The sequence below is a fragment of the Carcharodon carcharias genome, chromosome 5, assembly GCF_017639515.1.
Source record: "Carcharodon carcharias isolate sCarCar2 chromosome 5, sCarCar2.pri, whole genome shotgun sequence".
In the NCBI taxonomy this organism is placed as follows: domain Eukaryota; kingdom Metazoa; phylum Chordata; class Chondrichthyes; order Lamniformes; family Lamnidae; genus Carcharodon; species Carcharodon carcharias.
In genome coordinates, this window is record NC_054471.1 from 34,630,493 (window position 1) to 34,648,257 (window position 17,765).

General features: G+C 42.4%; 1 protein-coding gene across 4 annotated transcripts in view; it reads left to right on the forward strand.

Moving 5' to 3' along the window:
* The window catches only part of LOC121277962 (solute carrier family 4 member 1 adaptor protein), a 160,406-nt gene that overhangs the window by 29,054 nt on the left and 113,587 nt on the right, over positions 1-17,765 (forward strand). For all 4 annotated transcript variants that reach the window (XM_041187880.1, XM_041187883.1, XM_041187882.1 and 1 more), the window contains exons 3-4: positions 1,243-1,438; positions 4,995-5,117. In XM_041187880.1, coding sequence (XP_041043814.1) covers positions 1,243-1,438; positions 4,995-5,117 — 319 coding nt within the window. The remainder of the gene's footprint in view (positions 1-1,242; positions 1,439-4,994; positions 5,118-17,765) is intronic.

Sequence of the window (17,765 nt, forward strand, 5' to 3'; positions counted from 1 at the left end):
TTCCATCTTCCAGCCACAAGTATCTCTCCTTACTCCCACGCTGTTGCACCCTGCCCCTTTTCCTGCAATCCAATGCAAAGAACAAGCTGATGCCAGGTTGTATATTCACACCAACAACTTTTATTTAAATGCCTTGATGTAGTAATACAACCCAAGGTGCTTTGTAGAAGTGTTATCAGACAAAATTTGTCACAGAGCCACACATGTAGATATTAGGACAGGGCTTAGTCAACAAGGTAGGTTTTAACAAACGTCTTAAATAAGGAGAGAGAGGTGGAGAGGTTTAGGGAGGGAATTCCAGTGCTTAAGGCCCAGGCAACGGATGGCATGGCAGACAATAGTGGAACGATGAAAATCAGAGATACATGAGAGGCCTGATTTGAAGGGATTCAGAGATCCCTCAAGGTAATGCAGTTGGATAACATCTGTCCTGCACTTCTATGTTCCAGAGTCTAATCAAATTTGGAATTGATTTGCTAAAAGTGGAGAGAAAGACAAATGCACGGCAGGCAAATGCATACACATGCAGGTTGCTTTGTCACCTTGCTTGATCGTGAACCCCCTCTTCAAATCCATTCACATCTTGTGAATATAGCATCCCACCACTTTGATTCTCTCAACTCTGGCCCCAAGAAGAGAGAAGCCAAGAGAAAAAGAAGAAGGAAAAAAAGAGAGAGAGTAACTCTGACACAGGGAGGATCTTGGTTTTGCCCAGTGTTTGCACCCCCTTCACCCTCCTGCCTTCCCCCCCCACCAAAATCTTTACCTGGTCTCTCGCATTAACCAGATTTTCTGCCATCTGTTCCCTGAACCATCTCCTTTTAGTCAAAGTAGAAATGAAATTATTTTAAAAAAGATTTAATAAAAACTGGATTGTCTGCTCACTTTATCTTTCACCCCTGCACCAAACAAAAATAAATATTTAAAAAGATTAGAAGTGGGGTAGGGTGACATATATTGAACTAATTCCTAAGAAAGCATTCAACCTTCATTACAGTTATCCAATACAGGCTAACTTCTTGCTATAAGTTTTAAAAACCAATTTATCACAGGTCCTATCAGGCAATTTTCAAATTGTAGTTAATTTGAATAGGCCAATAATAATCCTACCAGAACACTAAACACAATACTTCAACTCAGTTGTTCCAGTTTACTTGGAGTTTTGTTCTGGTGGGGTTATTAGAGTGGAATAATGTGACCTTCTAGCTTTGTTATAAATTTCATGATGCTGTTTGTGTGCAGGGCCCAGAAGAGGATGAAGATGCAGAGTCTGATTTCACCGTGACTGAGCTGAAGCAAAGGAGTCAGCAGCACAAGCAGCTGGAGAAGCGAATGCTGGGAGAAGATTCCGACGAAGATGAAAATGTGGTCACCGAGTCAGTAGAACAACCAAGGCCACCTGCACCCAAAGATGTCACTGGTTGCACGTGGGGAATCGGTAGGTATACTTACCATGTAGAGCTATGACACTTGGTAGGTATTTGGCAGGCTTGTCCAATCTTTTTTGCTTGGGGGTGGGAACGCATTTCCATTTTTTTTCTCACTAAAGGGGCTGATGAGCAAATTTTCAAAACACACATGATTTCAAAAGAAAAAGTTGAATATGAAGAAAGGAAACAACTTGCTGAGCAAAAATAAAGCCGTGTCAAAGCAATAAATCGGAGTAATTAATGAAGATGAGCGTGAGAGGGTCAGAGTTTGTGTGCCTGTCTCACTCCCAATCTCAGGGTGCTGACTCACCCTCACCCAATCTGTGAGTGGCTATGAATATGTGGTGTGTAAGGATGAGGGTGAGTGAGAATCCAGTGATTGGGAGTGAGCCAGACACACACACACACACACTCTCTCTCACTCACGCACACTCTTCCCCCCCCCACCCCACCATTGCACGCACGCTCCCCCCTCCCACCCCTCCGAAACCCTGCTTTTCCCCAACATACTCACTACTGCTGGTGTTCGCTGCTCCTGCAATCACAGCAGTGAACCTACCAGCAGCAAACGCGGGAGAGGACCGGCCTGTGATTGGAGGAGCAGGTCCTTGCAGAATCTTCAGCTTCACTTACCTGTCTTCCAGGCATTTTGAACAGTGGCTTCAGCGGCTACAATCCATCCCATGGGTTATGAGTTAGACAAGATACAGATTCTGTGATCGGCCATGATCTAATCGAATGGCTCACTCATGTTCACACATTTCAATTTCATGTGTAGTCCTTCAGCTTTCAGCAAACTCCTGTCAAGGCAAGTTCAGGGCTGCTATCAGGAAGTCTTTTCACAAGTGTTAGTACAACATCACTTAAAGCTTAAGTAAGAAGAGTGACGTTACAACAAGAAAAGTCCATTTGGTCCATAAAGTCCATTCCTTCCACAGTCCATGTCTGACTACCCTCAAACACATCGACTGACCCTCTCCGCAACCTCAGTCAAATCAAACCGTTATATTTATTTCAATCCCTTTTTGCACAGCAATTAAATTATGTGAAATGCACTGCCTGGAAGGGCATTAGAAGAGTCGATAATAACTTTCAAACTTAGCGATAGACTTGAAAAGTTTTTAAAAATGCAGGACTATGGGGGAAGAGTAGGGGAGCAGATTAATTGGATCTTGTTTGCAAAGAGCCGGTACAGGCATGGTGGGCTGAATGGCCTACTTCTGTGGTGTGAGATTCTTAACACAGAATTAATTTCTTGGTGAGGTAGTAAAGAGTTAAAAAGAAATGGAATCATTTGAACTCTTGATACTCTTTTTTTTTGAGTAAACCTGTTTCCATCTGTTTCAGATGAAGTTACATTGTTTCATAGTTTGCCATTGTGAGATTTGAACTCTTGATACTCTTTCGAGTACAAACCTGTTTCCATCTGTTTCAGATGAAGTCACATTGTTCCATAGTTTGCCATTGTGAGATTTGAACACTTGATCTGGGGTAAAGTAAATGCTAGTAACTCTTTCGAGTACAAACACGTTTCCATCTGTTTCAGATGAAGTTACATTGTTTCATAGTTTGCCATTGTGAGATTTGAACTCTTGATACTCTTTTGAGTAAACCTGTTTCCATCTGTTTCAGATGAAGTTACATTGTTTCATAGTTTGCCATTGTGAGATTTGAACTCTTGATACTCTTTCGAGTACAAACCTGTTTCCATCTGTTTCAGATGAAGTTACATGTTTCACAGTTTGCCATTGTGAGATTTGAACTCTTGATACTCTTTCGAGTACAAACCTGTTTCCATCTGTTTCAGATGAAGTTACATGTTTCATAGTTTGCCATTGTGAGATTTGAACCCTTGATCTTGGGGTTACAAACCCAGTACCATAACCACTTGGCTATTTAGGCCAAGCTTTGAATCATTTGAGGAGCAGTCAAATACCATGAAGGAGAAACTATGCATTCCTTCTGACTGGTTGAACTTAATTGAGCCAAATTGCCCATTAGAAACAGAATCAGAACAAATAGGTTCAACCCAATAGTACCTGTTCATTGTGTACATATTTATTCATTTAACCTGAAAAATATTACTTTGGCAGACAAATGTAAAATTATATCAATGCTACCTCACTTATTCAGAGTGACAAAAATACCTAGTAAACAGGAACCGTGGTTTTTCAAATGGAGGCCAAGTTGCACACTATGCTATTTTTTGTACATCAATCTGTAACAAATTGATTTTTTTTTTTGATTTGCTGATATATAAACTGCATATGTAGAAAAAAAAATTGCCAAGCAAAAAGGAGTTTATGCTGGGAAACTGGAACATTTAAAAAGAAATCTGTAGCAAAAAGGGATTGAAATAAATATAACGGTTTGATTTGATTGAGGTTGTGGAGAGGGTCAGTCGATGTGATTGAGGGTAGTCAGACATGGACTGTGGAAGGAATGGGCTTTATGGACCAAATGGACTTTTCTTGTTGTAACGTTGTTCTTCTTACTTAAGCTTTAAGTGATGTTGTACTAACATCGCAGCACTGTTTTTATGTGAGGAATTGTTTGATGTTTGTCCCTTGTTACTTCAGCACAAGGCAACTGAGAGCAGAAATCCCACTGACCAAAAGACAGCTGTTTTGATAGGATTTTTGGCCACACCACGTCTTTAAAAACCTTCACAAACTCTGCATGGTAAACTTACTGCCTTTTTTCTTAAAATCATACCCACCCTTCAAAACATGAGCTGCTCTGATTCCCATTCATGATATCCATCAATTGCTCAGCATATTCAAGTCTGGTATTGAGCTCTGCTGTGTAAGTGGAGGCTAAGTTGCTTCTTGGTGTGTAAATAGAGGGACCAGTTCACAGCCTTGAGGAAAACCTAATGGTAAATACAAGGACCCACATGCTGTAACAAGGAAACAGTAGGACGGATGACCAAATGAGCTAAAGTATCTTCTTTATCTAAATTTATCTTGTGCCAACGACCCTTGGCTTGGGTGTACAATGCCTTCATTTTGTAGACAGCAGGCTTCTGTATTGTCCACTTTCGAGGAAAACCTGATGCCCATTGCAAGGGCCCTTATTCCAGACATCTGAGACGCCACAGATTTCTTGAAGATCGAGGTGCTTATACCACACATCTGGAAATGACAGCTTTACTTCAGTACCCTCCCCACCCCCACCCCCCTTCCCACCCACCGCCAGCCGCAACACTGCCACATTTTTAATGTGTAAATTCAATCAACTAATAAAGCAAATATAAAGAAAATTTTGTAAAAAGAAAGCTGTACTTTGTTAAAAATTGAATATGCTAATTGATTAACAATCCCCCATCAAACTCAACTAGTAATTTAATAACTGTGACTTAGCTTTTTCCTGTATCTCACCCCTTCCATCTCTTCTTCCTTGTACCTATTGTACCTACTACTTTATATTTATTGCTTTAGTCTGAGACCATCAGGAGTGAGTCTCTATCTCACTTGGCAGCAAGTGATCTGCTATTCAATGAATTATCATATAAAGTAGATCGTGTCTGCCAGATCTGTGATTGTTTTTTAAATATTTCAACAGTTGAGGATGCAGTGGAGGATGAAAGTGAAGACAACCCATATTCCATTGAATTTCAGGAAGACCAAGAAGCTTTTTATATCAAAGACCCTAAGAAAGCACTTCAGGGCTTCTTTGATAGGGAAGGTAGGCATTTTTTTTTAAACAAAGTTTCTACTATCAGAAAATGAAATAACCACTGCAGAATTAACAAAGGCCTCGCTGTCAAGAAAGGTGATATTATTTCAGTGGTGCATGGTGTTATATACAATAAGGCAGCCAGGTTATGTGATTTCACTTTTCTAGCTTCTTCCTACCTCCCTTGAAGGCACAGGCGCTTGCTGGGATACAATTTGCTTGATCCATCAGCTCTCCAGTTCCTTGCCCAAACAACCTTTTTTAATTTTTTTTTAAATTCATTCATGAGATGCGGGCATTGCTGGTAAGGACAGCATTTGCCCATCCCTAATGGCCCATGAGAGCAGTTAAGAGTCAAACACATTGCTGTGGAGCTGGAGTCATATGTAGGCAAGACCAGGTAAGAATGGCAAATTTCTTTCCCTGAAGGACATTGGGAACTACAATGATTTTTACAACAATCAATGATAATTTCATGATTACTGTCACTGAAACTAGCTTTCAGTTCCAGAGTTTGTCAGTGGGATTTGATCCTGTGTTCCCAGAGCACTGGCCTGGTCCTCTGGATTACAAGCCCAGTGACATTTCCACTACACCACTGTTTCCCCTAACACAGACGTCGAGTCTTTGACCACAGAGGGCATTGCAACTAAGCTCAATCATCTCACCATCCTAAGTGTATTCAGAAATATTACAGTTTCCAGTAGAGTTGCTTGGTAGGGATTGAAAGCTGAAACCGTTGCACCAATCTTAGAAATAATTTTCTTGAATGTGTGTTTTTAGTTTCATTTTACTCGCAACCTTCAGAAGAAATTTCAACCTTGCTTTAACGCAGTGGCCAACTTCTCAAAATTCTCATTCTTGTTTCTAAATCCCTCATGGCGTTACCTTACTCTTCCCTATCTCTGTAAGCTCCTTCAGATCTGCAAAGGTCTGAGGACTCTGTCCTCCTCCAATTCTGGCATCTTAATGCATCCCTGGTTTTCATTGCTGAGGTCATGCCTTCAGCTGCCTGGGCCTTAAACTCTGAAAATCATTCCTCAACACCTCTTCCTCTTTACCTCTTTCTCCTTTAAGGAGCTCATTGACCAAAATTTTGCTCACCTGTCCTAATGTGTGCTCAATGTGTCTTGGTGTCAAATTTTGCTTGATAATACCCCTGTGAAAGCAAGTTATGTTAAAGGTGCTATATAACTGCAAGTTGCTGTTTTTGGTATATTTTAGTTTTATTATTGGGGTGCCATAATGTGAACATAATTCTTCACATCTGTATTTTCATTCTGGTTTGCTCAAGATTTTTTTGTGTTTCAATAAAAGCAGCCATCTCTGGCAACTCAAAACACCATAATTAAAGCTGTGAAGTAATAAACTGGGGCCTGAATGACTAAACTTAATTCATCCATTTCAATACCCAGCACCTCTTTCAAAAATCATGAATTATTGACCAGTAAAATGAAAAGCTGCAAATTTGCATCAAATACATGGAAGCACACAGCAAATTAATCATCTATAATGAGGAAAGAAAGATCCTGAGGTATCATCAAAACAAATGTTGGTTAGTTTGTTTCAGTCCTGGAAAGAGGGAGGATATAGTAGCTTTTTGGTTGTGATAAAAGGAAAAAGACTTATGATTGTACAGCACTTTTTACGACTCCAAGAAATCCCAAACTGCATCACAACTCATGAAGTACTAATGAAACATTGATGCTGTTGTGATGTAGGAAATGTGGCAACCAGTTTGCACACAGCAAGATCCCACAAACAGCAGTGTAATTGATGACCAGATAATCTGTTCTGGTGATATTGATTGAGAGATAAATACTGGCCAGGACAACCTGCTTAATCCACTGCCTTCTTGGAAATAGTACCATGGGATCTTATACATCCACCTGAGTGAGTTCAGCATCTCATCTGAAAGATCTATATACATCTAACTATTTATGGAATTCTATCCTCCATCAGTCTGTTCCGCCTGTCCTATGATTCGTCTGTTATGTCAAGGATGATTCTTCCTAGCAGAAGGCTGATGGAAATGAGAGTTCAGTGTTGTCTGTAGGCTTTCAGATAGTCTTATGAGCCCCATCTTGGCCTTGCAGGTCCCCCCAAGGAAGGACATCAGTTGTCAGATGGCACTGGTGGTGGCGAATTGTTGGCTCAAGCAACTATCCTTTTCTTGCTGTTTTCTCTCAGCAACTGCTCTTGCTGACTGGATGGTCTTGACACCATTTTTGATGATGGATAGTCATTTTGGTCATCATTTGTTAAATCTGTTTCCCACCTGTTAGATTAGTGGATCAAACCTTCTTGGGGGCTTTAAGATTGTCTTTGAACTGCTTCCTTTGCCTCCCCGTGTGAGCGGGCTCCCTGGCATAGCTCTGAGTAGAGCGCCTGGTTGGGCAGTGCTGAGTCTTGCATTCTGACAACAAGTTCCATCCAACTCGGCTGATGTGAGATTATTGTGAGTCAGTGGTCAGCTACCTCCCACCTAATTAATTACGAGAGAGATCGGAGCAAGAAAACTCTGAATGCACTCAGAGCCACTAGAAGTAAAGTCCAATAGACTGCTAAGTAGCACGCCAACTAGTTTCAACCCTGCCAGAATATCCAAGTGTCCTTCAACACAAGAAATGTCAGGGACATGTTTGAAACATTCAGAAAGGCAACAGGTCCATCAGCAAAGAAAGTGGCTCCATTGGAAACAAAGACAGGGGAGATCATCACCAATTGCAATAAACAGTTGGAGAGATGGGTGGAACACTACCTTCTGTTGTACTCTAGGGAGAACACTGTCACTGAGGAAGCTCTGGACGCGGTAGAAAGTTTGCTTGTCATGGCAGAGCTGGATATCAACTCCACAGAGGAGGAGCTTAGCAAAGCTATTGACTTGCATGCCATGCGTAAAGTTCCAGGTACTGAGAAAACCAAACCTGAGTTTACCAAGCCTGCGTTCTCAGCGCAGTTCTCTACTGTGGTAAGACCCGGACAACATATTCTAGGCAGGAGAAAAGGCTGAACAGCTTCCACTATTGCTGTTTCAGATGTATCCTTGGCATCTCCGGGCAGGACAAGATCACCAGCTCCAGTCCTGGAGCATGTTAATTCCATCAGCTTACTACTATGATCCAGTTTAGGGGCCATTAATATTTAAAAAGAAACCCAAACTCCTTGTTTTAACCAATAGAACTATGCAACAAGATTTCACTTTTGTTTTACAAAACACACAAACTTCATTGTATCTAGAACAAATTAAACAAAGCAAATACAATAAAGTTAACATTATGGTTTATAGCCACATTTACCATACCCTAGGTTTGCTTCTTACTTCCCCCAAGAATTCTCTTATAAGACACATCAGTCTTAAAAGTTATTTACTTCCTTGGGGACCAATCATAAGGATGTCACTGTCCTCTGAAGAATTCTTCTCAGCTCCAGCTATTTTCAGACGTAAAACTTTCATTTACCATCTCTTGACTGTGGATGTCTTGGTACCTAATTCTGGTTACTTCCCTAATCCTTCTAAGCTAATCTGCTTGTTGCTTTCTTTGCCACAAAACTCTGAAGAGGACCACTGTGGATTCTTCTTATAGTTTCAAACTAGGCAATCTTCAAGCTTCTGTTTCCCCCATAAAATTCAAACAGATTAAGCCTCATCCATATTCCACATGGTGAATGATGAAGGTAGTTTTTTATTCTGCTTACAGTGCAGATCTATCTGTCATTTACTTTGAATATCTTCTTTCAGTGAGCTGCAAACCACACAGGGTCTCAACTAACTAACTCGATCAGCAAACAATCTGATAAATTGAAACCAGAAAACCTTCCTAAACTTCACCTGTATTTATGACGATGTAGCCTGCTGTGGGATGTCCTCAAACCGACCTTTAGTTAATTATCTCTCATTTACAATTTCTTCTTTTGATCTGATTATGTAAATGGGTTTTACAACCTTCCAGGGTTCACTGCTTTTAAACTAATTTAACCGTTAACAAGATACTTGCAACAATATACTCATTGTTAAGCCAATGCAGTCTGCGCTTGCTTAGCCACATTCATCGGATGGATGATGAATGTATGTTCAAAGACCCTCTGTACACTGAATTGACTGCTGGGTCACGAGATTCTGGGCATACATACCTCTGCTACAAGGACCCTGCAAGCAGATATAAAGATGGCAGATATTGACCCTGACAAGTGGGAGACAGTTGCTGATGGTCATGACCTCTTGAGGCTGACTGTTTGGAAAGGCATTGGAAGGGTCAAGCAGAAACAAAGTTCAGCTGGCTGAGAAGAGGACTCAGAGAAAACGGAGGCAGGTGAATCGTGCATCTTCTCAGCCCACTGGCCCACCAATGTCCTTCCAGGAAGGAAACTTGTCACTCCAGCCCATGAGTTCAGTCTTGCCTTCAGAGTGGCGTCACCCTCCGTTGTTCTAAGAGGATAGATTTAAGGAAAGTTCATGAGCCCAAAAGTAGCTATCTATGAAGCACTGTGAGCGATCAGCAGCAGAATTACCACCTCAGTCTGTAATGTCATGGTCCACACATCAACATTTGCCAGTACAGAACTTGAATATTGCTGAAAAGAGAGACATGTTGAAAAAGCTTTTCACCTTGCACTCATCAGGACAAGTGCAGGAATGTTAAATTTCAAGTGATCACAACGATTTATACCACAGGAGAAAAGGTGCTGATTGGTTAGCAAGTTGACTCTGGCCAAGATGTTGACTTTAGTTAAGAATGTGTTGGGGAACTAGAGGTGCCTCAAGCACCTGGGTACAGTAATTCAAAAAAAAGAACAAGGTTTGAAAATATTCCATTATAAAAACAGAAAATGCTGGAAAAACTCAGCAGGTCTGACAGCATCTGTGGAGAGAGAAACAGTTAATGGCATCCGTGGGGAGAGAAACAGAATTGACATTTCAAGTCCTTACAACCCTGCTTCAGAGCTAAAGAAGTAGAAATGTGATGAAATTTATACTGATTAAAGGGAGTGGAGCAAGTGAAACTGGATAGAAGGCCAGCGATAGGTGGGGGCGAAGGAGAAATTGACAAAGATGTCATGGACAAAAAGACAAAGGGAGTGTTAATGGTAATGGTAATGGCAAAAGAAGGTGCTGATCGTGGATAAAGGTAAGTAGGCTGAATGTGCTAATAACAGTACGAGGGTCAACACTCTGTGGAAGAACAACATGAACAAGTGACAGATGGCCCTTTTGGGGGTGGGTTGTGGGGAAGGGGGCCATGGCTGAGGGAAAAAGGATAGAAAAAGATAAAGAGGGGATTTTAAAAAGGGGACAAAACAATGAATGAATAAATAAGAATAAGTAGAAAAAAATAAAGATACATATTTTAAAAGGGATTAAAAAAAAAGGGTGAGGATAGAGGAGAGAGTTCATGCCCTGAAGTTATTGAACTCAATGTTACGCCTGGAAGGCTGTAAAGTGCCTAATCAGAAGATGAGGTGCTGTTCCTCCAGTTTGCATTGGGCTTCACTGGGACATTGCAGCAGGCCAAGGATGGACACGTGAGCATGAGAGCCGGATGGGGGTGTTGAAATGACAAGTAGCAGGAAGGTCTGGGTCATGCTTGCAGACATACCGAAGGTGTTCCGCAAAACGGTCACCCAGTCTGCGTTTGGTCTCCCCAATGTAAAGGACACCCTATTGGGAGCAGCAAATGTAGTAGACCAAATTGAAGGAGGTGCAAGTGAAGCACTGCTTCACCTGAAAGGAGTGTTTGGCCCCTTGGATGGTGAGGAGGGAGCAGGTAAAGGGGCAGGTATTTCATCTTCTGCGATTGCATGGGAAGGTACCGTGGGAAAGGAATGAGGTGTTGGGGGTTATGGAGGAGTGGATCAGGGTGTCACAGAGGGAATGGTCCCTACGGAATGCTGACATGGGGGGTGAGGGGATGTGTTTGGTGGTGGCATCCTGCTGGCGGAAATGGTGGAAGATGATCCTTTGAATGCGGAGGCTGGTGGGGTGAAAATTGAGGACAAGGGGGACCCTATCATGGTTCTGGGAGGGAAGGGAAGGAGAGGGCAGAGGTATGGGGGATGGGTCAGACACTGTTGAGGGCCCTGTCAACAACAGTGAGTGGAAAATCTCGGTTAAGGAAGAAGAAAGACATGTCAGAAGCACTGTTTTGGAATATGGCATCATTGGAACAGCTGCGCCGGAGACAAAGGAACTGAGAGAATGGGATGGAGTCCTTACAGGAAACAGGGTATGAAGAGCTGTAGTCGAGGTAGCTGTGGGAGTCAGTGGGTTTGTAATGGTGGACAGTCTATCGTTAGGAATAGAGACAGAGAGGTCAAAGAAGAGAAGGGAAATGTCGGAGATGGACCATGTGAAGGTGATAGAAGGGTGGAAATTGGAAGCAAAATTTATAAATTTTTCCAGGTCCAGATGAGAAAATATTCCACGTGTTTGCAGAGAACAGGTCCCTGTGTATGAATGTATGTCACTTTTGGCAAGCGTAAATGAGTAACATTACAACCTCGACCGATTACTTTAAACTGGTTACTAGTGTAGCCATTTGTGCACTCAGGATTGTGCAGCAAGTGCTGCCTAATCACAGAATCACAGCTAACAGCCGATGTTTTGTTTTGCGTTTTGCAAACGCAAATGATTAAGCTAGATTTTTCATGCTACTGCAACGCAGTGGTATTTTCCACTGACAGGATGCTGCCATCAGTACGAAAAGACATTTGACCTACCACACAATTGAGCAACATAGAACCGTAGATCCATAGAAAAGTTACGGCACAGAAAGGGGCCATTCAGCCTATCGTGTCCGCAACAGCCATACAAAGAGGGAAAAGCTAGTCGCTCATTTTTAATTCCACTTTCCACCTGGTTCATTACCTTGCAGTTTACAGCACTTCAAATGCAGATCCAGGTACCTTAAAAATGAGTTGAACATTTCAACCTCAACCACCAATTTAGGCAGTGAATCCCAGATGCCCACCACCCTCTGGGTGAAAAATTTTTTCCTCATGTCCCCTCTAATCGTTCTACCAATCACCTTGAATCGATGCCACCTGGTAATTGACCCCTCAGCTAGAGGAAACATCTTTCTGTCTACCCTATCTAGGATCCTCATAATTTTGTACACCTCAATTAGGTCATCCCTCAGCCTCCTCTGTTCTAAGGAAAACAACCCTAGCCTATCCAATTTTTCTTCAGAGTTGCAATTTTCAAGCCCTGGCAGCATTCTTGTAAATCTCCTCTATCCTCTCTCCAGAGCAATTATGTTCTTTCTGTAATATGGTGACCAGAGTTGTTTACAAAATTCCAGCTGTGGCCCAACCAGAGTTTTATATAGTTCCATCATTACATCCCTGCCTTTGTATTCAATACCTCATCCAATAAAGGAAAGCATTCCATATGCTTTCTTTACCACCTTATCCATCTGTCCTGCCACCTTCAGGGACCTGTGGACATGCACTCCAAAGTCTCTCACTTCCTAAACTGCACTCAATATCCTCCCATCTAGAGTATTCCTTTCCTTTGTTTGCCTTCCCAAATTCATTACCCCCCACTTCTCTAGCTTGGGTTCAGTGTACCAGTCAACCAAACCATTGATATCATTCTGGAGACAACTATGCTGCCAATTTTTGTGTCATCGACAAATTTCCCAATCATGCCTCCCACATTTAAGTCCAAATCATGCATATATACAACAAACAGCAAGGACCCCAACACTGAACCCTGTGGAACACCACTGGAAATATCCAGGCTTGGGCTGATGTGGCAAGTAACATTTGCGCCATACAAGTACCAGGCAATGACCATCTCCAACAATCTAACCATCACCCCTTGACGTTCAAGGGCACTTCCATCACTGAATTCCCTACTATCAACATCATGGGGGCTACCATTGACTATAAACTGAACTGGACTAGCCATATAAATACTGTTGCTAGAAGAGCAGGTCAGAGGTTAGGAATCGTGCAACAAGTAACTCGCCTCCTGACTTCCCCAAAGCCTGTCCACCATCTACGAGGCATAAGTCAGGATTGTGGTGGAATACTCCACACTTGCCTGGATGAGTGCAGCTCCCACAGCACTCAAGAAGCTTGACACCGTCCAGGACAATGCAGTCCGCTTGACTGGCACCATATCCACAAACATTCACTCCCTCCACCACCGATGCACAGTAGCAGCAGTGTGTACCATAAGATGCACTGCAGGAATTCACCAAGGCTCCTTAGACAGCACCTTCCAAACCCATGACCACCACCAGCTAGGAGAACAAGGGCAGCAGATAGATGGGAACACCACCACCTGCATGTTCCCCTCCAAGCCACTCACCATCCTAACTTGGAAATATATCGCCATTCCTTCACTGTCACTGGGCCAAAATCCTGGAACTCCCTTCCTAACAGCACTGTGGGTGTACCTATACCACATGGACTGCGGCGGTTCAAGAAGACAGCTCACCACCACCTTCTCAAGGGCAACTAGGGGTGGGCAATAAACGCTGGCCCAGGCAGTGAAGTCCACACCCTGTGTCTGAATTTTTAAAAATCATCCATCGACCATTGCCCTTTATTTCCTTTCACTGAGCAACTTTTTGGTCCAACTCACCACTTTCCCCTATATCCCATGGGATCTCATTTTTCTGACCAGTGTGCCTTGTTGGACCTTGTCAAATGCCTTACTAAAATCCATGTAGACAACATCCACTGCACTACCCTCATCAATCCTCCTTGTTAACTTCCTCAAAAAATTCTATTAAGTGAGTAAGACACGATCTTTCCCTGACAAAACCATGCTGACTATCTCTGATCAATCCGTGCCTTTTTAAGTGACAGTTTACCCTGTCTCTCAGAATTCATTCCAACAATTTGCCCATCACTGAATTCAGACTGACTGGCCTGTATCCCTTGCACCCTTTTTAAATATGGGTACGTTTGCAGACCTCCAATCCTTTGGTACCTCGGCTGTATCTCGTGAGGGTTACAAAATGTCCCTCAGAGCATCTACTATTTCCTCTCTGACTTCCTTTAACAACCTGGGATACAATCCATCCGATCCTGGTGATTTATCCACCTTCAAGAATGCCAGTCCCTCCAGTACTTCCTCCCTCATTATGCTCATTGTATCTAATATTTCACACTCCTCATTAACTAGAATGTCTGCATCATCCCTTTCCTCAGTGAAGAAGACAAAGTACTCATTGAGAACCCTGCCCACATCTTCAGCATCTACACACGAGTTGCCATGTACATTTCTGAAGGATCCCTGCCCTTTCCTTAGTTACCCTCTTGCTCTTAATGTACTGGTAAAACATCTTTGGGTTTTCTTTGCTTTTACCTGCCAATATTTTTTCATATCTTCTCTTTGCTTTCCTAATTTCCATTTTTACTTCACCCTGTACTTTCTAGACTCTTAGGCTTTCTACAGTATTAAACTATTTGTGACTGTCATAAGCTCTGTCTTTCTGCTTTATCTTACTCTGTATGCTTCTGGGTAACCAGGGGGCTCTAGATTTGGCAGTACCATCCTTTTTCTTTGTGGGGGCATGTCTACATTGTGCCCATAGAATCTCGCTTTTGAATGTCTCCCACTGAATTGACATTCTTTTCCCTTCTAGTAGTTGCATCCAGTCCAGTTTCACCAGTTCACCTCTCAGCTTTATAAAATTTGTCTTACCACTGCCACCCCACCTCCCCCACCCCCCCACCGCCGCCTTCAGTTTAGAACTTTTACTCCTTTTTCATTGTGATGCTAAATGTAACTGTATCATGGTCATTATCTCCAAAATGGTCCCCCACTGCTACTTCATCTACTTGCCCAGCTTCATTTCCTAAGGCTAAATGTAGAATTGCATCCCGTCTCATTGGCTTGTTACATGTTGAAAAAGTTCTCTTGAATGCAGTTCAAGAAATTTGTGCCCTCTGTGCCCTTTACACTATTTATATCCCAATTGATATTAGAGTAATTGAAGGTCCAACTAATACTGCCCTATTATTTTTGCACTCAGAAATTTACCTACATATTTGCTCTTCTAACTCCCTTCCACTATTTTGGGGGTGTATAGCACTCTCCTAGCAATATGGCTGCTCCTTTTTTTTTGTTTCTGAGCTCAATCCATATGGCCTCATTTGGTGTTTAATTTCTTATAACATCCCTTCCCACAGCTGTAACTGTTTTCTTACCCAAAAATGCTACACACCACCTTTTTTATCCCCCTCTCTATCCTGCTTGAAAATCTATATCCAGGGACATTGAGCTGTCATTTTTGCCCCTCTTCAAGTCAAGTTTCCGTTTTAGCAATGATATCAGGCTGCCATGTGTCTATCTGTGCCCTCAGCTCATTGGCTTTATTTGCTATACTCCTTGCATTTACATATACACCCTTTAACACTGCCAAATTCCTGTGCTGTACACTTTTTAACTTGCACTGCTTCTGTCTTTCAGAGCCACTCACTAATTCTCCATCTCCACTTGCCTTCTCTGAATTTGCCTTCAGGTTCCCTGCCCCCTGCCAATCTAGTATAAACCGCCCCGCACCCCCCCCACTCCCACAGCACCAGCAAACCTCCCTGCGAGGATATTCATTGCAGTCCTGTTCAGATGCAGATGTCACTAGCTTGCACAAGTCCCACCTTCCCCAGACCCAGTCCCAATGCCTGAGAAATCTAATGCCCTCCCTCCTACACCAGCTTTCCAGCCACATGTTCAATTACTCTAGTCTTCCATTTCTACAGCCACTTGCATGTGAGACTGTAATCCTGAGATTACTGCTTTCGAGGTCCTGATTTTCAATCTCCTCCCTAGCTTTTGAAATCTGCTTGCAGGACCTCAACCCCTTCCCTACCTAATTCATTGGTACCAAAGGGGACCATGACTTCTGGCTGATCACCCTCCCCAAGAAGAATGTCCTGCAGCCGCACCGTGACATTCTTGACCCTGGCACCAGGGAGGCAACACAGCACCCAGCGTCACTTCTGTCTGTTCCCCTAACTAACGAACCCTCTATCACTACTGCTCTTCTCCTCTTCTTCATCCCTTCCTGCACAACATACAAACATACGAATTAGGAGCAGGAGTAGGCTACACAGCCCCTCAAGCCTGCTCTGCTGTTCAATAATATCATGGCTGATCTGATTGTAACCCCAACCCCATTCCTGCCTACCTCCGATAACCTTTCACACCCTTGTTAACCAAGAATCTACCTAGCTCTGCCTTTAAAACATTCAAAGACTCTGCTTCCATTGCCTCTTGAGAAAAAGAGTTCCAAAGACTCTCAACCCTCTCAGAGAAAAAAATTCCCCTCATCTCTGTCTTAAATGAGTGTCCTCTTATTTTTATACAGTGACTAGATTCTCCCACAGAAGAAATATCTTCTCCACATCCACCCTGTTAGGATCCCTCAGGATCTTAAAGATTTCAGTTAAGTCGCCTCTTACTCTTCTGAATTCCAGTGGATGCAAGCCTCACCTGTCCAGCCTTTCCTCATAGGACAACCTGCCCATTCCTGGTATTAGCCTAGTAAACTTTTTCTAAACTGCTTCTAACGCATTTACATCTTTCTTTAAATAAGGAGACCAGTACTGTGAGCAATGGTCCAGATATGGCCTCACTAATGCCCTGTACAACTGAAGAATAACCTCCCTACTTTTGTAATCAATTCTCCTCACAATAAATGATAACCTATTAGCTTTCCTAATTACTTGCTGTTCCTGCATACTAAACTTTTGTGGTTCCTGCATTAGGACACCCAGATCCCTCTGAATCTCAGAGCCCTGCAATCTCTTACCGTTTAAATAATAACCTTTTTTATTCTTCCTGCCAAAATGAATGATTTCACATTTTCTCACATTATATTCCATTTGCCAGATCTTTGCCCACTCTTTTAACCTACCTATGTCACTTTGTAGCCTCCTTATGTCCTTAGGTTCTCTTCACAATTTACTTTCCTACCTATCTTTGTGTCACCAGCAAATGTAGCAACCATTCCTTCAGTCCATCCATCCAAGTCATTTATATGAATTGTAAAAAGTTGAGGCCCCAGCACCGATCCCACTTATCATATCCTGCCAACCAGAAAAGGCCCCATATATGCCAACTCTCTGCTTCCTGTTAGCTAGCCAATCTCCTATCGATGCCAAAATGTTACCCTGTACACCATGAGCTTTTATTTTCTGCAATAACCTTTGATGTGGCACTTTATCAAATGCCATCTGGAAAGTACAGTACCAGTTCCCCTTTAGCCACAGCACGTGATTCCTTCAAAGAACACCAATAAATTGGTTAAACATGATTTCCCTTTTACAAAACCATGTTGACTCTGCCTGATTGTCTTGAATTTTTCTAAGTGCCCTGTTATAACATCTTTAATAATAGCTTTTAATGTTTTCCCTATGACAGATATTAAGCTAATACCTGTAGTTTCAAGCTTTCTTTCTCCCTTCATTTTTGAATAAAGGAGTTATATTTGCTCTTTTCCAATCTTGGAACCTTGGTCAAATATAGGAAATTTTGGAAAATTAAAACCAATGCATCAACTATGTCACTAACCACTTCTTTCAAAACCTTAGTGTGAAATCCATCTGGAACTAGAGATTTGTCGGCCCGCAGCCCCAGCAATTTGTCCAATACCACTTCTCAGGTGATTGTAATTTTCCCACGTTCCTCCCTCCCTTCCA